The sequence below is a fragment of the Scleropages formosus genome, chromosome 8 (assembly GCF_900964775.1).
Source record: "Scleropages formosus chromosome 8, fSclFor1.1, whole genome shotgun sequence".
NCBI lineage: Eukaryota > Metazoa > Chordata > Actinopteri > Osteoglossiformes > Osteoglossidae > Scleropages > Scleropages formosus.
In genome coordinates, this window is record NC_041813.1 from 22908928 (window position 1) to 22928249 (window position 19322).

The window sequence follows — 19322 nt, forward strand, 5'->3', positions numbered from 1 at the left end:
TGCCCCTTCTCTTTTGTGGTTGGAGTGTGAAAGATGGGCTCTACTCAACACAGGGCTCCTCAATGCCTTGCCTGTGTTTGTGGCAAAATTAGCTCAGCTGTACCCTGCTATGGCTGTGCACAATTTCAGCACATAAATATTAGTGCAACTGAAGGGAATTTCTTTATTCAAAAAAAGAGGAGTTCAGTCAGTCAAATGACTATCAAAGGTGCCCTCAGACACCTCAAGGCAGATTGACCTGCGCTAGTAAGATATACGGTAATGAATATTGCTGCACAAAGAATTATTCTGGTTCCCAATCAGCTCACAGGGACAGTGGCTCTGCCTCTGCTAAGCTTCAATTCTACACCGACATGTCAGAGCTGAGAGCGCCACCTTGTGGTTAACTTACATTTATTTATTTAGCAGAGGCTTTTCTCCAAAGCAACTTCCCATGAGCTCTCTCTAGTGTTATCAATCCACACACCTTATTCACCATGGTAATTTACACTGCTAGATACACTACTTACAAAGGGTCACTCATCCATACATCGAGGGAACACATTATCTCACACAAAATATAAGTGAACCTGAACATCATGTCTGGACTGTGGGAGGAAACCAGAGCACCCAGAGGAAACCCACAGCTTCACGCAGACTGGAGTCCTCTCGCACCACCCCGGCGCTGTGAGACAGCAGCGCTACTCGCTGTGCCACCGTGCTGCCCATACAGCGCTTGGGGAAATTTCAGTCCGAGAGCAGTGAAATGCTGAGGAGCTCAGTACAGCAAAGCACTGGGAGCTACGCTGAATGAGTTTATATAACATGATAAACAGCCACCCCAGAAGTAGTAATATAAATAATGGTACCTTTTTATAACAAAGTGACACAAAGGGAGGAATAGCAGTGGTTTTGCAGCTATTAGGGATCCACAGAACACATTTTTGGCTAATGTTATTTCTAGAAACAGAACTGGGACACGAATTTAAATTCTCAGTGTTTGCGTACATTTACATTTATTTAGCAGACACTTTTATCCAAAGCAACTTCCAGTGAACTCCAAGGTGTGTGGGCTGATAACACTACATATTCACCAGGTGACTTACCCTGCTAGATACACTACTTACAATGGGTCACTCATGCATACATCAGTGGAACACACCCACACTCTCTCTGTCACTCACACACTATGGGTGAACCTGAACAGCATGCCTTTGGATTGTGAGAGGAAACCAGAGTACCTGGAGAAAACCCACACAGACACACAGGCTGAGCAGGAATTGAACCGATGGCCTCTCGCACCACCCTGGCACTGTGAAACTGCAACGCTACTCGCTGTGCCACACCTCACGCATAATGCCACAGGAAAGAAATCACGTGCGAACCTCCATCCCTTCTCAGTTCATCAAAACTTTGCCAGAATTTTCGCACACGGGAGTTTCTCGCAGACTCACCAGCATGTCACGAGATAAAGGTGCTAACTTCAAGGTCCCTGTTAACCATAAAAATATGATTGGAGCAATGTTTCAAAGTTAATTACAAACTTCAACATGATGAGACCATTCAAATGTGCAAATAAGGAAATTTGACCACTCACCATAATTTGTTGTCTTACACACTTTATTATTTTATTTAACACAACCCCATCAATGGAGTTTTATGTCTGCCTTGATTCAAAGCTCTGCATTCAGGCAGTATGGCGTTTGCCTGCATCACTGAGCTGTTTAAATTTCACTGCGACTAACGACATGTTTTATGTAAATAAATATCTATTGGGAATTCTTTAAAAAAAGTTTTAAATTGTGAAAATGTAGAAACACCACATGCCTCTACACCTAAAGCACACTGTTCATGTGACAGTGCAATGCTCTGCTCAGAAAGAAATGGTAGCATCAGATGATACTCCTCTGCACGACAAGACTTACTGGCCCTTGAAGGAATGCAGAGGGGTTACACTCCGCTGAGTGACACTTGCTTGGCTTTTTTCCTACAGATCATGAAAAAGCTCCTGCAAGTACAGCTCACTCATCCTTAAGTTGATGCAAATATTGAGACCGCCTGGCGAGGGGACAGCTGCGTTCCTGTCCTTTTCCACTCCGCCATCAGCCGACCCTCCCTCGTGTACTCAGATCTCCTCCTTTTCACCGCATAAGAAGCCCAAGATGAAATCAGCGCTCAGCTGCTTCCTGTATCGTTATCTACAGGTCCATAACCTCCTCCTCAAAGGTCTTGCTGCCTGGGGCATACTTTTCCTGGACTCCCAGAGTGCTGAAGTCGAGGTTAAGAGAAACAGCAGGAGTTAATGTCATTAATGCACTAAAACTGTTTTCACAGCGGTACACTTATAGAGCGGGAGAGTGTATATTATAGCCTTTATACCGTCCTGGAGTGGAAAAGTGCAACCTCACACTTGATGACGGCACTTGCCTCTCTTGAGATGCCCAATGTTGCAATGGCCTGTTCTCACTGATTCTGAAACAGTTCTCATACAGAATATGGCTACTTGCTTGGGTCCGGAACAGAGGTGTGACGCCCATTTACTTTGCTGCGCTGAGTGTGCGACTTCTGAGGAAAAGAAGGGGAACTATCAGGGTGCCCTCGCTGGCAGCAGAGGAGGAGACGGAAATTGGAGAAGGATACATGTCAAAGTGGAAGTCGGGGCCCACGACTGTAGACATTAAAGCCTGCAGATTTCTCTCCTCAAGGTCTCCGAAGCAGTAGCCATTGGCCTTGTCCACGGCCTTCATCACCTGCATCATGCTGTTCTTGTCCTGTCCCAGGGGAAGACAAGTGACAACATTAAAGATCATGGATTGAAAAGAAACACGCCCATTGCTGGGTATGTTACTTTAAACTATATTACACATTACTTTCAAAACAATGTCTGCATGAAAAGTTTAAGGTTTAATTCTCACATAAAATGTAATTTTTACCATAAATTTGTACTAAGGCAATTTCCTTCAGGATTAATTAATTATGTGTGTATCTGTCTGTGTGTCTCTTTGTTGATCTATCCATCTAAATGGGTGCATCTAAGAAAAAAAACAAAAACAGAACACTACACTGGCTAACTGGTACAAAAAAATATTTAAAAAAAAAAGGCTTAGTCAGCAAAAACCTAAATAAACAAACTAGGTTAGAGCAAGAGAACAGCGATGCTGAAGGAGGGAGGGAGCTCACCTGCACATTGAGCGGTAAGAAAGACACCAAGCTGTAGTCCTGGATCACCTCGGCCAGCTTCTCATTCAGCCGCAGGAATTTCTTGAAGAAGGGGTCTGCTGCCAGGTGCTCCAGGAGGTACGACAGGTCCAGCACTTCCGTGTAAAAGTCTAGGTTGAAGGCTGGCAGAACGAGAGAAATCATGGGAGCAGTTCTTCCCTATTTTAACAGCCAACCGAAGACAAATGCCACAGTATCCCCTGTTGCTGTCCCACAGAAAGTGCTTTGTTCAGCCAAAGAGTGAACGTTTTCGGGTCAAAGAGTCCTGGTGGATTGTAATCTGCAAAGGCGTTCAGCCTTCTCTAACTAGTTTTCCGTTTTCTCTCGTATTTGCAACAGCATCAACACTGGGTCACAACAACAAACATGGTATAAAGCATAAAAACGAACAGCGACAAGTACGTTGACATACATAACACAAGGACAAAAACTGCAATATTTAATATTAAACATGATCAACTACCCATGTCTACAAAGTCCACCATCCAAAGAGGAGTCCAGTATTCACATAAATTACTATGTAGATTAAATATTTTTCTTACCAGTGGAAAATTCATCCCTTGGGTCAATACATTCTTTACAGTGGGAACATTTAGGTACACTAAATACCACTGAATTAATTAGGGAAAAGGAAACAAACCGGTTCTAAAATGTTTCAAATGCATTGCTGAGAAGACGTACCTTTCATTTCAATTAAGGAATGAGGGGAAAAAAAAAAATCCTTTCACAAGCATTTAGTTTTAACAGAAACTGAAAATTATTCTGATCTATTCTCTTTGCAAAGCAGCAAAGCTTACCTGTGTTTATCCACTACCACATTGACTGATGGCAGTATTATGCCCCCGAACTTAAGAGAATTCATCTTACTCCATTTTAACAGCTTGTGTCAGGTGTTTGTGGGCCCCAAGCCCTTGCTAAGCCCCTCTGCTGAGGGAGGCATGTAGTACGAAGTCTCACCCAGCTTGCCATACTGCTCGATGAGGTCCACCTTGGAGAGAACGTTGATGTGTGGCAGCTCAACGTGCAGCATGGTGGAGAGGGACGTGCAGAGCACCGAGATGAACTTGGCCGGGTCGGTGCAGTAGTGGGAGTCAACCAGGTGCACAGCGGTCAGCTGGGGAACAGACTGTCGTCAGCACCAAGGCAGAACTGGAGTTCATCCCATTGGGCCATACAACATATATCACTCCCATAGATACTTACTATATCCTTCAAAGTTTGGTACTTTAGTAATAAGAGATACTCTAACTGTTACACAACTTAAAACAAGTAATTTCAATCAAATTCTTGGTTGTTATATGTATTTTTTTAAACTCTTGAAAGTCTAAGGTTAGTGCATGGGAACAGTGGCTCAGTGGGTACATCTGGTGCTTCACAATTTCTGGGATGCGTGACTGGATATAGGTTCTAATCAGGCTCAATCTGTGTGCAATTTGCACTTTCTCCAGATGTGGTCATAGGTCTTCTCCCACAATCCAATGGGATGCATTTCAGGCGAAATGCTTACTCTAAATAACCCAAAATGTGCATGTGTTTTGCAATGAACTGGTGTCCCATTCAGTATGTACCCTGCCTGATGCACAAAGCTTCCAGAATGATGTCCAGGCTACTGTGGCCCTGCACATTAAGTGGGCATTGACACATCCACCGCAGAAGACAAACAAATATTGACAAAACCTTAATCAAGGAATTCATTTGTTTTCCTCTCAGCTCCATGAGAACCTAATCTCAAGTTTTTCAAAGATGAAACTGAAGGAGTGTACCGTGAAAGAGACCTACCATTCGACTCCATAATGATATATCATGGAAATTTCATTTATTTGTTCAGCCAATGCTTTTTCCAAAGCAACTGAGACACTCACATGCAGCTGAGTAAATTTTACTGTATCAATTCAGGGTACGTACCTGCATGAAACAACTGCCTTCAGCAACAAGGGAAGTCAGATGGCACATTTATCAGCACCACCTTCCATGATGCAATGAGGCATCGCAGGTGCACATCATCTCTCATACAACACATCACAACTTGGCAACTCACCCTGAAGTTCCATTTCACCAGCTTGGCAAAGATGTTTTTGACAGAACTCTGGTGCGTGTAGAGCTCCACCTGCCCCGGGCAGTCAAAGAGGAAGTAGCAGTTGCAATGTGGGCGCAGCTTCTCCTCTAGCCAGTCCAGGTTGGTCTCGAGGTATTCCATGCAGTAGAGGAGGCCTCCATTGGGCCCCAGCTTCAGACCCTCCATCACATCGTCCAGGGTCACCAACTCGGCAACATCCACGGCACAGGCACATGGCAGTCCCTCGTTGGCCGGGTCCAAGTTCACCACCACCACTTTGCGGCCCAGCTTCTCCAGAAACTCCTGCATAGCCTGGCAGTAGGTGGTCTTCCCAGACCCCGGGGGGCCAATGACCACCTGGCCAAAATGCCAAGAAGGCTGCCGGTGGGGGGCTGGTGTCAACGGCGTGGACATGTTGGGAACACCAAAGGGTCGGGGGTCATTTGCATCACAGGAACATCTGGAAAAACTAGAGGAAGAGAAACATGATGGGGGGGGGGGCAAGTAAAAGTGGTTAAAGGCTCACAGTCAGAAGACCCAGTTTCTATGCAAATCCTGCTCCAGCTTTGAAAAAAAGATACCGACCCTGAACGGACCAAGTAAAAATAACCCAGCTGTACAGAGCTTATGTATGGGTAAATCACTGTATTGTAGCTCCACACTGTACATTACTTTGGAGAAACATCATGATCATGTCAGCTAAACTTGTAACAACAATATTGATCATGAATCATGATCATGATGATGATAATCATACATCAAGATCAACGAATGAGCGTGGTCACAAGAAGAGCTAAAAAGAGTGATTTAATTTCATCAGTCATTGTACTCGTGTCATTATTTCACTTATGTTACTGCATCTACCATGTGTTTTGCACTTACTTCACTTCACTTGGTTTTGGACTCATGCAAAAACTACGTCGAAAGTAACGGAACAACTCTCTCTACATTCAGTCTATTATATTAGACTTTAGTCAAATATATCATACAGTCGTAATAACTACACTGGATGACATTTGTTTTTGCATCATAGAAACGTTTTAAAATAATTTCTAAAGAGGAAAACTTACACTTACTTAATGGGTAGATAAATACACGCTTAGCGCACAGCGTTCTGACCCAAGCGGAAGTCAGTGTCCTGCAGTAGATCATCCTGACGGAAACAAAGCCGCGAACTTCGCTTCCTACCCGACTTTGAAATGATACCGTTGCGCACCAGTAGATGTGTCACATATTTCAACGTTTCCAAAAAAAAAAATAGTGAAAACTTAATTACTACTGAACGTCATTTAAATCAATGAACTCCTTAGGAATTTAACCGTTGATAGTTAAGTAGACTGCTTTCTCCCTGAAATAAGTTTTACTGAAGGAAACACAACACAAAGTAATACAATCTTTACAGTATGTTTCCACTTTCGCAAGAACACAACTCATCAGCAAAGAAGGGAAGCAGGAGTTGTAGCGATTAGAGCTGTCAGCTTGTACTTGAATGACCCGGGCTCGATTCCCACCACCTGCTGTTGTACCCTTGATCCATGTACTTACCCGAAATTGGTACAGTAACATCACCCTGCCGTGTAGGCCTCAATGGCTGGGTCACTAAGTTGCTTTTGAGAAAAGTGTCACCTGAATAAATGTAAAAGACATTCGGCAGAACTAAAATGAGAAAAACAACAGCTTTTAAACATGACGGGATGTATAAAACATGATCTATGACGAAACGGGATGTATGTTTTTTCTTTGAATTGGGCAGTGAAATCAGTTCGAACAATCCAGTAACTTCACTGATGTATGGATGAGTGACCCAGTGCAAGTAGTCCATCTAGCAGTGTTAAGTCACCACGGTGAATAAGGTGTGTGGGCTGATAACACTACATACAGTTCGTTGGAAGTCGCCGCAGAAAAAAGCGTCTGCTAAATAAATGTAAATGTCATGAGAACAAAAGCAGCACATGGCACATCTTCAGCAGCAGCTCTGAAAATTGATTCTCTGCTTGATGCACCACATAGACCAGGGCTATTCCAGCTCAGCAGCTTTTTCCAGCTTCTTTTTAACTCAGTCTGTTTATTTCACTTGCTTAGCTCTTACTGATGTGAGGAGAAGGGAACAACCTTTTGGAACTGGGCATCAGCTTATTTATTTCTACTAGATCTCAGCTAGAAGTGATGCTGAGGTGACCCAACATCGTTCCGGTGGCTTGCGGTATCATTTTTGTCATGTTGGTGGTTATCTGTATAACCCACCGCCAAGACAGAAATAGGAGAGAATTATGCTAATTGTGATCTATAATGTGAAAATATAAGGTAAATTATATGTATCATGAATAATTTCTTGTAACAAGACATTTTTTTCTTTTTAGTGTAAAAATACTTTATGGTTTTATGTAAATGAACCAATATATAGCAGTAAAACACTTTAAATCACAATATCCATAACCACACATTTGAATATAAAAAACATTTTGTATCATCTTACTATATTCACAACAAAAATATAGAAAATAAATTAAGAATTATATGGCTTTTCTCCTAGCAATAAACAAGCCTTGTGATTCTGTAAAATACAAAATCAGTAAATCCACAGTAAATACAGTCATCAACTCTCATGTAAATCCAAGGTAAATGAACCCAGTTCTACAAACAGATTTATCTGCCTGATACAAACAAACAACATCTCAAGACAGCAGTCTTTTCAGAAGAGATAAAGTTTTGCCTGTACTGAAAAGGAGACCTCTGCAACTCCACTCTGGCCACATTTGATGGTGTGGAATTGATGGAGCTGAGTAGGCAATTTGGCACAACGCAGACGGGTGCTGCTACAACCTGTGTCTCGCTTCCAAATATAGGTGAAGGGAAGATTTGGCTTCTTCATAGGAGCGAGCAGCAGATTGTGCAGCGTAGCCAGTACAGACAGTGGTCTGGACCAAGAGTCAAAAAAGGACATCAATAACTGTCAATTATAATGCGAGAACCACCTGGGAAAGCAACAGAGTTCTCCACCAGTGTCTCTTTCCCGTTTCCTAATGAATAGATGATGCAGCAGGTTGCACTATTGTGTAAGATGTTGTCATGTATCAAACGACAAAAATAGTTGAGTAACAACATTTGCAAGTCCCAACACTTCATTTGTTTTCTGGGCTGAACACAGTGGCCCAAACACTGCTCAAGGTGCTGGCTGAAGTGATGTCGAGTTTTTTTGCCTAAGACCATATCCAGTACATGTCAAACTTCCTCTGGGGTGTCACCTTTTCAGTTTAGTGCTGCTCTCTGCCTGCCACTCTCTGTATTTCATGCTAGTGTTAGGCTGCCGTCGGAGGAGCGTGTCTCCTTGGTCAATTTTCCTGGGCTGGTCATACACCGTGGAGATGAGGAAGTCTGGGCACGACTTCTTGGCTGGAATGAATGAGCTCAGCTTCTCGCCATGGTACCTGGAGCATGTGGAGTAAAATTTAGGGTAATCTATACTCAAACCGCCAACGAACCATCAAAACCACTTCACAGCTACTGATGGCAGTTCATCCACCTTTCCAGACAATCTTACAGGAAGCTTGTAATTATGTATATTTCTTAATGCCGTTCATTTAACTTGCAACCGAAAGCTTAAATTCCAACACCTAATGCAGGATACATTTTAGGGTAAAATCTTGGTCAAGAAGGAGGTGGTAGGAATACTAAAACTTACCCAAAACCTCTTTTACAGTTAGGATGCTGTCCTTCTCCCTCTAAGGCCTCTGCCATGCCTGGCTGGCTGGATCCCAACCCCTGTCCATCCTTCCAGCCCTGCTGCTCCATCAGCCGCCTGCCCACCCCCTGAAGCACCACAATTGCACATCATACATCTGAACAACCAACACATACTGTTTGTTTCCTTATACCTCACTGCATTATCTTCTCCGTTCCATTTTTCTTGTGACATTCTTTAGAACAGCGGTGGGCAATCCATTGTCCAATAGCCACAAATGGTCATTTCATTTAAAAATTAGAAAGAAGGGTGGGTGTTATCAGAGTGTACATTGTAAAATCATTTTGTCTATTTATATTCGGCATTAAAACAAAAACTATTTTTTTCACTGCTTTTCCATTAATAAAATGCAGAAAATAATCTAAAACATAGTATTACAATATGATGCATAATGAGCAGGGGAAAAAAAAAAATCAGGTTGTCCACCCCCCTGGTCTGTAGCATCCTGATATAAGTATGTAGCATCTGACAAAAGTCAACCTCCCTTGAGACTTGGAGTCATGTTTGTAATAATGATGAATTCCAAGATGTTTAAGTAAACTGTCATGGAACAAAGAAACTAAGAAAATATGCTCTTGTGCAAAAAACTCTACCGATTTGCTCAGAATAAAAGGCTCTTTTTGCTTTCCTACAGTCACTGCTGATTTGACAGAAGGGAAACTTTGTGTCTCCAAAAGTAACAACAGTAACTATGGCTTTTTAATTTAAGACAAAAAAAATATAAAAATATATTGTCTCACTCACAATGAGCCCTGATAAGCAGTTCCCAGAGACTGGTTGGTTCTCTCACCTTTGTGAATTTCTCAAAGCTACCAATTGGTTGCTGTGCATCAGACTCCCTTTCCAGCCCCTCCCTCTGCCGGCTTTCATAGCGCATGCGCACGTAGTCACGGGCATCCATGTCACCACCATCTGTAGACAATAAGACATCATTCAGCTAAGCAACAAAACATAATCTTAGCAGAAACCACTACTATTCAAATATGAGAACAGTGAAGAAATAAATACATACAGTACCTTTTTCATAGTACACACTCATATCTACATCCCAGTCATCTGCCGTTTGCTCATCAAAATCTGGCCAAAAAGAGAAAAACGTCAGGTAAGAGGATAGTGATATGACAAAAAAGCGACAACAATTAATATCTAAAGTTTAAACCCAATTATACATCAGGTGAATTTTTTATCTGCAGTTTACAAAAATGTTGCAGTATATCATCTTTGTGAGCAGTGTAGTGAATTATTAGTCCAAGTATCCTGCATAGCACTGAAAAGGAGTACTTTAGAGTGAGCAGTAATCATCACATGGAAAACTCATGCAGTAGCCTTGCACTGACTCTGCAACAGGAGACCTCCTCTGTGAATATCCAATAGCAGAAACAGTGACTGAGCTATAAAGGACTCTTTTGAGTAAAATATATACTATATACATTGGAAGTTGGTAGCGGACGTAGGAAAACAGCTGCAGATGCCACAGTGCATTGCAATCACGGCGTTGAGACCCGATATTGTGCTGTACTCCGAGGGCGCACGGATAGTGTACTTCATTGAATTAACGATACCCTTCCAAGACTCATTGGAAGATGCCTTTGAGAGGAAGAAATTGAAGTACACTGAGTTGGCTGGTGAGGTGAGGGAGCGAGGCTGGCAGTGCGTTATTAGACCGGTGGAGATCGGTACTAGAGGGTTTGTTGCAAAATCAACCACGTCGCTACTGTTGGAGTTTGGTTTTAGGGGTCGGTCGTTAAGAGCAGCCATTAAAAGCTTGTCAGAAGTAGCAGAAAGATCCAGTCAGTGGTTGTGGATGAGGAGGCATCAGGGTGTTTGGGGGAAGCACACTTGAGCGGGGAGTACTCGCCTATGCGAACATCAATGGTTTGAGTTTTGTTGTCACCTCCATATGCTGATGTGGTGTGTTGGTTGGTTGTTGGTGGTTGATGTATGGTTGGGGTTTTCTTTTTTTTTTTTTTGTGGGTGGAGTCGCTGGGATTGCACAGTGGGCATGGAGGGGGGTGGGTCTGGGATGCCAGATCTCGCCGTTGAGCCTTCTGGAGGTGTCGTGGGCTCAATTCAATAAAACATCAACGAAGGAAGGTGCCCACCTGACAACCCCAACGAAGTGCTCACGGTGGCTCCCGGCGAGGAGGATGGTGTTTGCCCATGATGTGGGCTGATTTTTCTTGTGAAGGGAACTGTTTGGTGGGGTTTTGGGAGGGATGGAATACTGTGGTGTGGTTGGTTTGTGTCCAGCCCCCCTTGATTCTGGCACGAGGGGTTGAACATCTTTCCCTGTGTATTATTGTACATACAAAATAAACTGTGGTCCAGGGAAGGAACCACTTCAATACCATCTAGGTTGGTTGGAAATTTCCTGTTACTCATTACACAAAGACACATACAGTCTGAAACCGCGTGTCCCGAGCGCGGTCGCGGCGAACCGCAGCCTAGACTCGAGCCCCAGACCCCCCAGAGAGCGAGAGCTGGCCAAGCCCGCTGTGTCACCGCGCCCCCACGTTACTCATTTAGCTGGACAAAATATTACAAGACTTAAAGAGCTGATGAGCTGCCACTAACATGTTGCTGTCTACAGTACATTGTTTACTTGTTCCAAAGTTTGTAGGTCCTCATCACCCCCAGACCCCTGACATACCTCCCTCCTCCTCCTCCTGCCAGTACTGGGCGTCCGTGTAAAAGACGAGCCCGGATCCACCTTTCTCCCACTTGAGTTCAATCTCCTCCTCGTAGAGCCGTTCCTTGGAGCGCTCCTGGCTCGTCACATCCTCGTGCAAGGCCTCGTGCCGCTCCCACTCCTCACACCGGTCGTCATCCTGAAAGAGAGGCAGGGAGGACCAGCACATGTGGTTCAACATGGCTCTTTTGTCAATGTTAATATTTTTGGCTTGTAGGAGAAAAAAAAAAGTATTCTTTTTAAGCCCAAATTTTTAAGAAGTTCTTAATTCTGTCAAGTTTAGAGAACCTCGATCTTTTCGATCCTCTGCTCTTCTAAAAACGACACCAGAGAGCAAGTACAATACTTGTGAAAACCACTTTCAGTAAATGCACCTACATCATCTGTGTCTGACTGAGACTCTTCTGCTTCTGGCAAAGTTTTGTCAACTGGTGGTGGAAGACCAGGGTCCTGGGGACGTAAGGGTGGAGGGGCGATCCTGCCCGGTCCGGAAATCTCCACGCCACCAGCTGTGTACACACTCTCCTCCTCAGGATGGACTGTGCATGTGTCCTGGTACTGGAAGGGCACGTTGCCATAGCGACGGTGCGAGCCGGTCTTAGGGAAGGTGAGGCCCAGCTTTCGGATAAGCCGTGGCGGCAGACGGCAGGCCTGGATCAGCTGCAGAAACACGGTGACTGGCGTACCCACGTTACCGGCTGGCATCAATGCCGGTGGGTTCATCTCGGGCAGGCTGTGGAGGTCACCCTCAGTGAAGTGCTCCGTCAGAGCCACATGCCTCTTCAGCTCTGCTCTGGTCTTGTACGGGAAGTCGCCCTCATCTGAAACACACACAATAAAATTTAAAAAAAGACGTGAAAGCATCAGTTACACCTGCAATGGCTACTGAAATTTAAATACAGCTGGTAGTGTAGTGTTTAGTTGTCTCAAAGGAAGTACTGCTCAGATATATTTTACAGTACAATATATTTCCACAGCAGAGAGACATATCTCACACAAAAATTGCCTCTTCTTTCTTGCCCTCGGTTCGGTGAGTGTCCGCAGTGTATGAACACAGCATCACGAAATATATACAAATATATTCATTGTTACTTATGTGTGGAAAGCGAGTGCTGTATATAGGGGTTCTTGTTTTTGTTTATTATTTTTGAAAAGCATGGTGTACTATCACTTTAAGAGTTGCGCAGTAAGCTCAGCTGTAATCACGAGCTACACTGTAAACAACACGCTGAATGAACGCCTCCGATAATCATAAAACAATAAATGATAAAAACATAAACATTCTGAATTGACCCTCTGTCTGCGACGTGTTACGAGATGGTGGTGATGCTGGCCTGGTCACATGTCATGGCGCGTGCAGCCGTCGGAACACGAGATCGTCGTGCGACATGACATGACACGCCAATACTTGTCGTACGAGAGGCCATCATGACATCATCGTCATCACTCAGCCGCGTGTCAGTCAGTGTCCTCAGCGACGGAAAGCGGAGGGAGGCCGTATCGTACGTACGTACCCGTGTCGTGCTCATACACTCTGATCCTCTTGAGAACACATTTCGTGCCGAGCCAGTCCCCCTTTGAATCGATCCACTGATTGCCGCCGTACATTTTCGCAAAGCGCTCGGCTTCCTTGGCCCGGACAGAGACGATACAACAGCACGTCTTCTCTCTCCCTCTGGCCCCCCTCTGTCCGGAGCCCCCGCTCCGACTATTGTCGCCATGATGATTTTCACCAGCAGCGGCTGCCGAGCGGTCCTGCTCCGCCGGGGAGTCAGTGCCCCCAGCTGCCACAGGATCCTTGAGCACCTCCGGTCGGTGCCGGTAATGGAAACACAAGAAACCCTTATCCTCTATAAACTGGCTAAAATAGTTTCTCAAGTCCGCGGACCTGAACCTTGCGGGAATATTACTAACAGCGAAATACACAGCTCTCTCGCAGTCCGCCATGACACGTACGTCATAATAATGCGCCGGAAGCCTGGCGGAAGTCGTTGATGGAAGCGCGAGACATGCGGCCGCTCCCCGGTGAGGAGGAGAGACGACGCGGCGCAGTCAAACGCTTAATGTAGACGGTGGAGACGTACAGCTTTTGCTTACAGCGCGGCCTCGCGGGTCTAGTCCGAGCTCCTCTGAGTGACGGTACATTTCACGGGTCGTGCACAGTGTGTGCGGTTAGTCCCAGACAAGAGCAGGAAGTGGTAGCTAGAGAGAGTCGTACGCAAAGAAGCACATACAAACCTTGCACAAAAAGGACAAAACCCCCCTGGGACAAATAATTAAGGGGATTTTTATTCTTCTCATTTTTTTTTTTGTAATTCATGAACACTTCTCTGAAGTGTAAAATTCTAGATTTATTATATAATGAGACGGCAATAAGAAGGCATTATAAGTATTGCATTGTAGCATACATACTTGCATTATTACAGCGCACTGTTGTACAACAAAAAATTATTTGTACAGTTATAAAAAGCATAATTGAAAGAACATCATATCTTCAAAAAATAAAAAAAGCAATATTAAAAACATGATTGACTGTTAAGGATCATTTAAGTTACATTTACTACCACCCGATGCTGTGTCCTACCCCATTCAGAAATAAACCAACACAGAGGGATTGTAATATTTTCTGGTATTACTTAAGTATTAAATTACTTAGTTTATATTTTTTTCTTCCAATTAAAATGGTATTAAATGGCATTAAAGTGCAAAAAAAAAAAAAAAAAAAATGGGCTTTTGTCACTTGTTAAATTTAGTCAAGAAGATTTTGCCCTACTTTGCGTTTCAAAAGTGGGGGGTTTTGTCCTAGTGGGGTTTTTTTCTGGACCCCAATCGTTGCACATAAGATGTATGAGCATGAGAAGGTGAACAGGTACTTGATGCCTTTTTAAATTTTATGTGTCGGCTTTTCTGGGAGCAAAAGATTTGCTTTCCAAGACATCGCCGAACTCGGCAGAGAGTAGGCTACTTATGCTGTAGGTCATTATAGGACAGTACTTCATTTCTTTAGTATGAATAAAACAGTGTTTATGTTAAAATATTGAAATGGTACAAAGGAGACATTTTAGACTCATTTGATTGTATTTTACATTATCAAATGAGTGACACTGAAACTGACTCTGTGCCTTGTTTCATTTCTAAAATGAATATGTTACAGTGCTCAAGCTGACCTGTAGCCTATTTAAAATACATTTTTGAGCGTTCAGATACTTGTTAAAGGTTGACAGATGTAAGGTTAGGTGAAAAAATGTGTATTTTGCTTGTGAGTATGAAATCAAAATTCTTTGCTCGCATAAAAAGCCAATTATCTACTCTAGAAGAAGTAAAACTGTCCGTCCCTTGCTGCCCTCAGCGCATCACAGGACGATGGACCAAAACTTGAGAAAAATCCATGTAAATGTGAAATCCTATCACTTAGACTACCTGCTCTTTATTGTGTGTCAGCTCTAGAAAGCCAGCTTTCTCTCCCATCAAATGCCTTTTTCCTCATCTAATAAAGGGATCATGACAGGGTCTCCTTTTATGATTTATTTATCTGACATTTTTCTTCAAAGTGCCTGGCAGTGATTTACCCATTTACACAGCTGAGTCATTTTTACTGGATCAATTCAGGTTAAGGATCTCGAACAAGGTGCACTGCAGCAGGTGGGATTCGAACCCCTGAGTCTTTCGGGTGAGAGGCAACAGTACTGTAACCACTGTGCCACCTGATGCCTCTTCTTCCTAACCAGCCACACTTTTCAATACACAGTGCAGTTTTTCCACATTTGCGGTAAGACCTGACAAAACTAGTGTGATCAAGTTTAATAACCTCTGAAATAAAAGTTTGCTGGTGATTAGATTAGTAAAATCTGTGTTGATTAAACTAGTTCGCGGGAAAGATGAACATTGTACTGCATTTATATATCCAATATATCCAAAAACTTGATTTTAATGTTATCAATTATTTTATATGAAAAAGTAAGTAATTATACATATTCTGGAAAAAAAGGTATGTCTCCACCATCTTTGTTGACAGCACTGTCAGAACAGATTTTATATGTGACAGAAGAAAACAATGTTTAAAAAAGGCTTTAAAAACAAAAATTGTTTTCAAGCAGTCTTAATAAAACAGATCTTTAATGTCCTCCAAAAATGTAGTATATTTCCTTAATACCTAATGACATTTGTGCAAAATCTGTTCCTCTGCTGGTGCAATACAGAGCCATATCAAGTTTTATCTTGTAATAATAAATAGCGAAACCATCCATCCATCCATCCTCCTCCGCTATCCGGGGCCGGGTCGCGGGGGCAGCAGTCCGAGCGGAGTCCTCCAGACTTCCCTCTCCCCGCACACCTCCTCCAGTTCCCCTGGGGAAACCCCAAGGCATTCCCAGGCCAGCCGGGAGACGTAGTCTCTCCAACGTGTCCTGGGTCTGCCCCGAGGCCTCCTCCCAGTGGGACATGCCCGGAACACCTCACCATGGAGGCGTCCAGGAGGCACCCGGAACAGATGCCCGAGCCACCTCAACTGACTCCTCTCGATGCGGAGGAGCAGTGGCTCTACTCCGAGCTCCTCCCGGGTGACTGAGCTCCTCACCCTATCCCTAAGGGTGCGCCCAACCACTCTGCGGAGGAAACTCATTTCCGCCGCTTGTATCCGCGATTTCATTCTTTTGGTCATGATCCAGAGCTCATGACCATAGGTGAGGGTAGGAACGTAGATTGACCGGTAAATTGAGAGCTTTGCCTTACGGCTCAGCTCCCTTTTCACCACAACAGACCGGTACAATGACCGCATTACTGCGGACGCCGCACCGATCCGTCTGTCAACCTGCCGCTCCATTTTTCCCTCACTCGTGAACAAGACCCCGAGATGCTTAAACTCCTCCACTTGAGGGAGCGGCTCCCCCCTAACCCGGAGGGGGCGATCCACCTTTTTCCGACTGAGAACCATGGCCTCGGATTTGGAGGTGCTGATTCCCATCCCCGCCGGTTCGCACTCGGCTGCAAACCTCCCCAGTGCACGCTGCAAGTCTTGATTTGATGAAGCCAACAGGACCACATCGTCCGCAAAAAGCAGAGACGAGATCCTGCGGCCACAAAAACAGACACCCTCCGTTCCCTGGCTGCGCCTAGAAATTCCGTCCGTGAAGATAATGAACAGAATCGGTGACAAAGGGCAGCCCTGGCGGAGTCCAACATGCACCGGGAACAGGTCTGACTTACTGCTGGCAATGCGAACCAAGCTCCTGCTCCAGTCATACAGGGAATGAACAGCTCGTAGCAGCGAGCCCCGAACTCCATAATCCCAAAGGACCTCCCACAGGATGCCACAAGGGACACGGTCGAATGCCTTCTCCAGGTCCACAAAACACATATGGACTGGTTGGGCAAACTTCCACGAACCCTCCAACACCCTAGTGAGGGTATAGAGCTGGTCCAGTGTTCCACGGCCAGGGCGAAAACCGCATTGCTCCTCCTGAATCCGAGGTTCGACTATCGGTCGGTTTCTCCTTTCCAGTACCCTGGCATAGACTTTCCCAGGGAGGCTAAGGAGTGTGATCCCCCTATAGCTGGAACACAATCTCCGGTCCCCCTTCTTAAAAAAAAGGGACCACCACCCCGGTCTGCCAGTCCAGAGGCACCGTTCCCAAGCTCCACGCAATGCTGCAGAGGCGTGTCAGCCAAGACAGCCCCACAACATCCAGAGACTTGAGAAACTCGGGGCGGATCTCGTCCACCCCCGGAGCCTTGCCACCGAGGAGTTTTTTGACTACCTCAGCAACTTCAGCCAGGGTAATGGACGAGTCCCTCTCCAAGTCCCCGGCCTCAGCTTCCTCTACGGAAGGTGTGTCGGAGGGATTGAGGAGATCCTCAAAGTACTCCTTCCACTGCCCGAGGACATCCTCAGCTGAGGTCAGCAACACACCACTTCCACTGTAAACAGTGCTTGTGGAACACCGCTTCCCCCCTCTGAGTCGCCGGACGGTTTGCCGGAATCTCTTTGAGGCCGACCGAAAGTCTTCTTCCATGGCCTCACCGAACTCCTGCCAAGCCCGAGTTTTTGCTGCGGCGACTGCCAGAGCCGCGTTCCGTTTGGCCCGTCGGTACCCGTCAGCTGCTTCAGGGGTCCCATGAGCCAGCCAGGCCCGATAGAACTCCTTCTTCAGCTTGACGGCATCCCTTACCTCCGGTGTCCACCACCGTGTTTGGGGATTGCCGCCGCGACAGGCGCCGGAGACCTTATGGCCGCAGCTCCGAACCGCCGCCCCGACAATGGAGGCGTGGAACATAGTCCATTCAGACTCAATGTCCCCCACCTCCCTCGGGACCTGGTTGAAGCTCTGTCGGAGGTGGGAGTTGAAGACCTCTCTGACAGGGGCCTCCGCCAAACGTTCCCAACAGACCCTCACTATACGTTTGGGCTTGCCAGCTCTGTCCAGCTTTTTCCCCCGCCATCGAATCAAACTCACCACCAGGTGGTGATCAGTTGACAGCTCAGCCCCTCTCTTCACCCGAGTGTCCAAGACATATGGCCGAAGATCAGAAGAAACGACTACAAAGTCGATCATCGACCTCCGACCTAGGGTGTCCTGGTGCCAAGTGCACTGATGGACACCCTTATGCACGAACATGGTGTTTGTTATGGACAAACCGTGACTAGCACAGAAATCCAATAACAACTCACCGCTCGGGTTCAGATCGGGGAGGCCGTTCCTCCCAATCACGCCCCCCCAGGTGTCACTGTCGCTGCCCACATGGGCGTTAAAGTCCCCCCGTAGAACTACAGAGTCCCCAGTGGGAGCGCTTTCCAGCACACCCTCCAGGGACTCCAAAAAGGCCGGGTACTCTGCACTGCCGCTAGGCGCATAAGCACAAACGACAGTGAGAGACCGTTCCCTGACCCGAAGGCGCAGGGAGATGACCCTCTCATTCACCGGGGTAGACTCCAACACATGGTAGCTAAACTGGGGGGCTATTAATAAGCCCACACCTGCCCGCCGCCTCTCACCCTGGGCAACGCCAGAATAGTGGAGAGTCCACCCTTGGTCGAGAAGAGTGGTTCCAGAACCCAAGCTGTGAGTGGAAGTGAGCCCGACTATATCTAGACGGTATCTCTCAACCTCCCGCACCAGCTCAGGCTCCTTCCCCGCCAGTGAGGTGACATTCCAAGTCCCAAAAACCAGAGTTGGCGCCCGAGGTTTGGGTCGGCCGGGCACTCGGCCCCGACCACCGCCCAAATCACAATGCACCGGCCCCTTACGGTCTCTCCGGCAGGTGGTGAGCCCACCGAAGAGCGGCTCCACGTCATGGCTTCGGGCTGAGCCCGGCCAGGCCCCATGGGCATAGACCTGGCTCCAGGGTGGGGCCCCGGTGACCCCATACCGGGCGAGGTAAACGAGAACCTTGATTTTATAGTCATGAGGGGGTTTTGAACCATGCTTTGTCTCGTCTGTCACCCAGGACCTGTTTGCCATGAGAAACCATACCAGGGGCATATAGCCCCAGGCAACATAGCTCCTGGAGTCATTCAGGCACTCAAACCCCTCCACCACAGTAAGGTGGCGGTTCACGGAGGGGTAAACAGCAAAACATTAATGGTAAAGTATTACTTTAAAGTTAAATGCATTTCCACTGTAAGGATGGTTCTTATTTGC

General features: G+C 45.8%; 2 protein-coding genes across 3 annotated transcripts; both read right to left on the reverse strand.

Annotated features, from left to right (window-relative positions):
• Positions 1–1590: 1590 nt before the first annotated feature.
• Positions 1591–6418, reverse strand: gpn2 (GPN-loop GTPase 2). Of its 2 annotated transcripts, none has more exons than XM_018757065.2 (6): positions 6331–6418; positions 5237–5723; positions 4156–4312; positions 3160–3320; positions 2620–2750; positions 1591–2247 (listed from the first exon to the last, which is right to left on the reverse strand). In XM_018757065.2, the coding sequence occupies exons 2-6, from the start codon at positions 5666–5668 to the stop codon at positions 2178–2180; spliced, it is 951 nt and encodes a 316-aa protein (XP_018612581.2). In that variant the 5' UTR covers positions 5669–5723; positions 6331–6418; the 3' UTR covers positions 1591–2177. The 2 variants fall into 2 exon arrangements, with proteins under 2 accessions (XP_018612581.2, XP_018612582.2); XM_018757066.2 differs by having other exon boundaries at positions 6325–6374.
• A 1368-nt stretch (positions 6419–7786) lies between these two features.
• gpatch3 (G patch domain containing 3) lies at positions 7787–13632 on the reverse strand. The gene is made up of 7 exons (XM_018757001.2): positions 13200–13632; positions 12064–12506; positions 11647–11824; positions 10014–10073; positions 9787–9908; positions 8937–9064; positions 7787–8682 (listed from the first exon to the last, which is right to left on the reverse strand). The coding sequence occupies exons 1-7, from the start codon at positions 13630–13632 to the stop codon at positions 8496–8498; spliced, it is 1551 nt and encodes a 516-aa protein (XP_018612517.2). The 3' UTR covers positions 7787–8495.
• Between the last annotated feature and the right edge of the window lie 5690 nt (positions 13633–19322).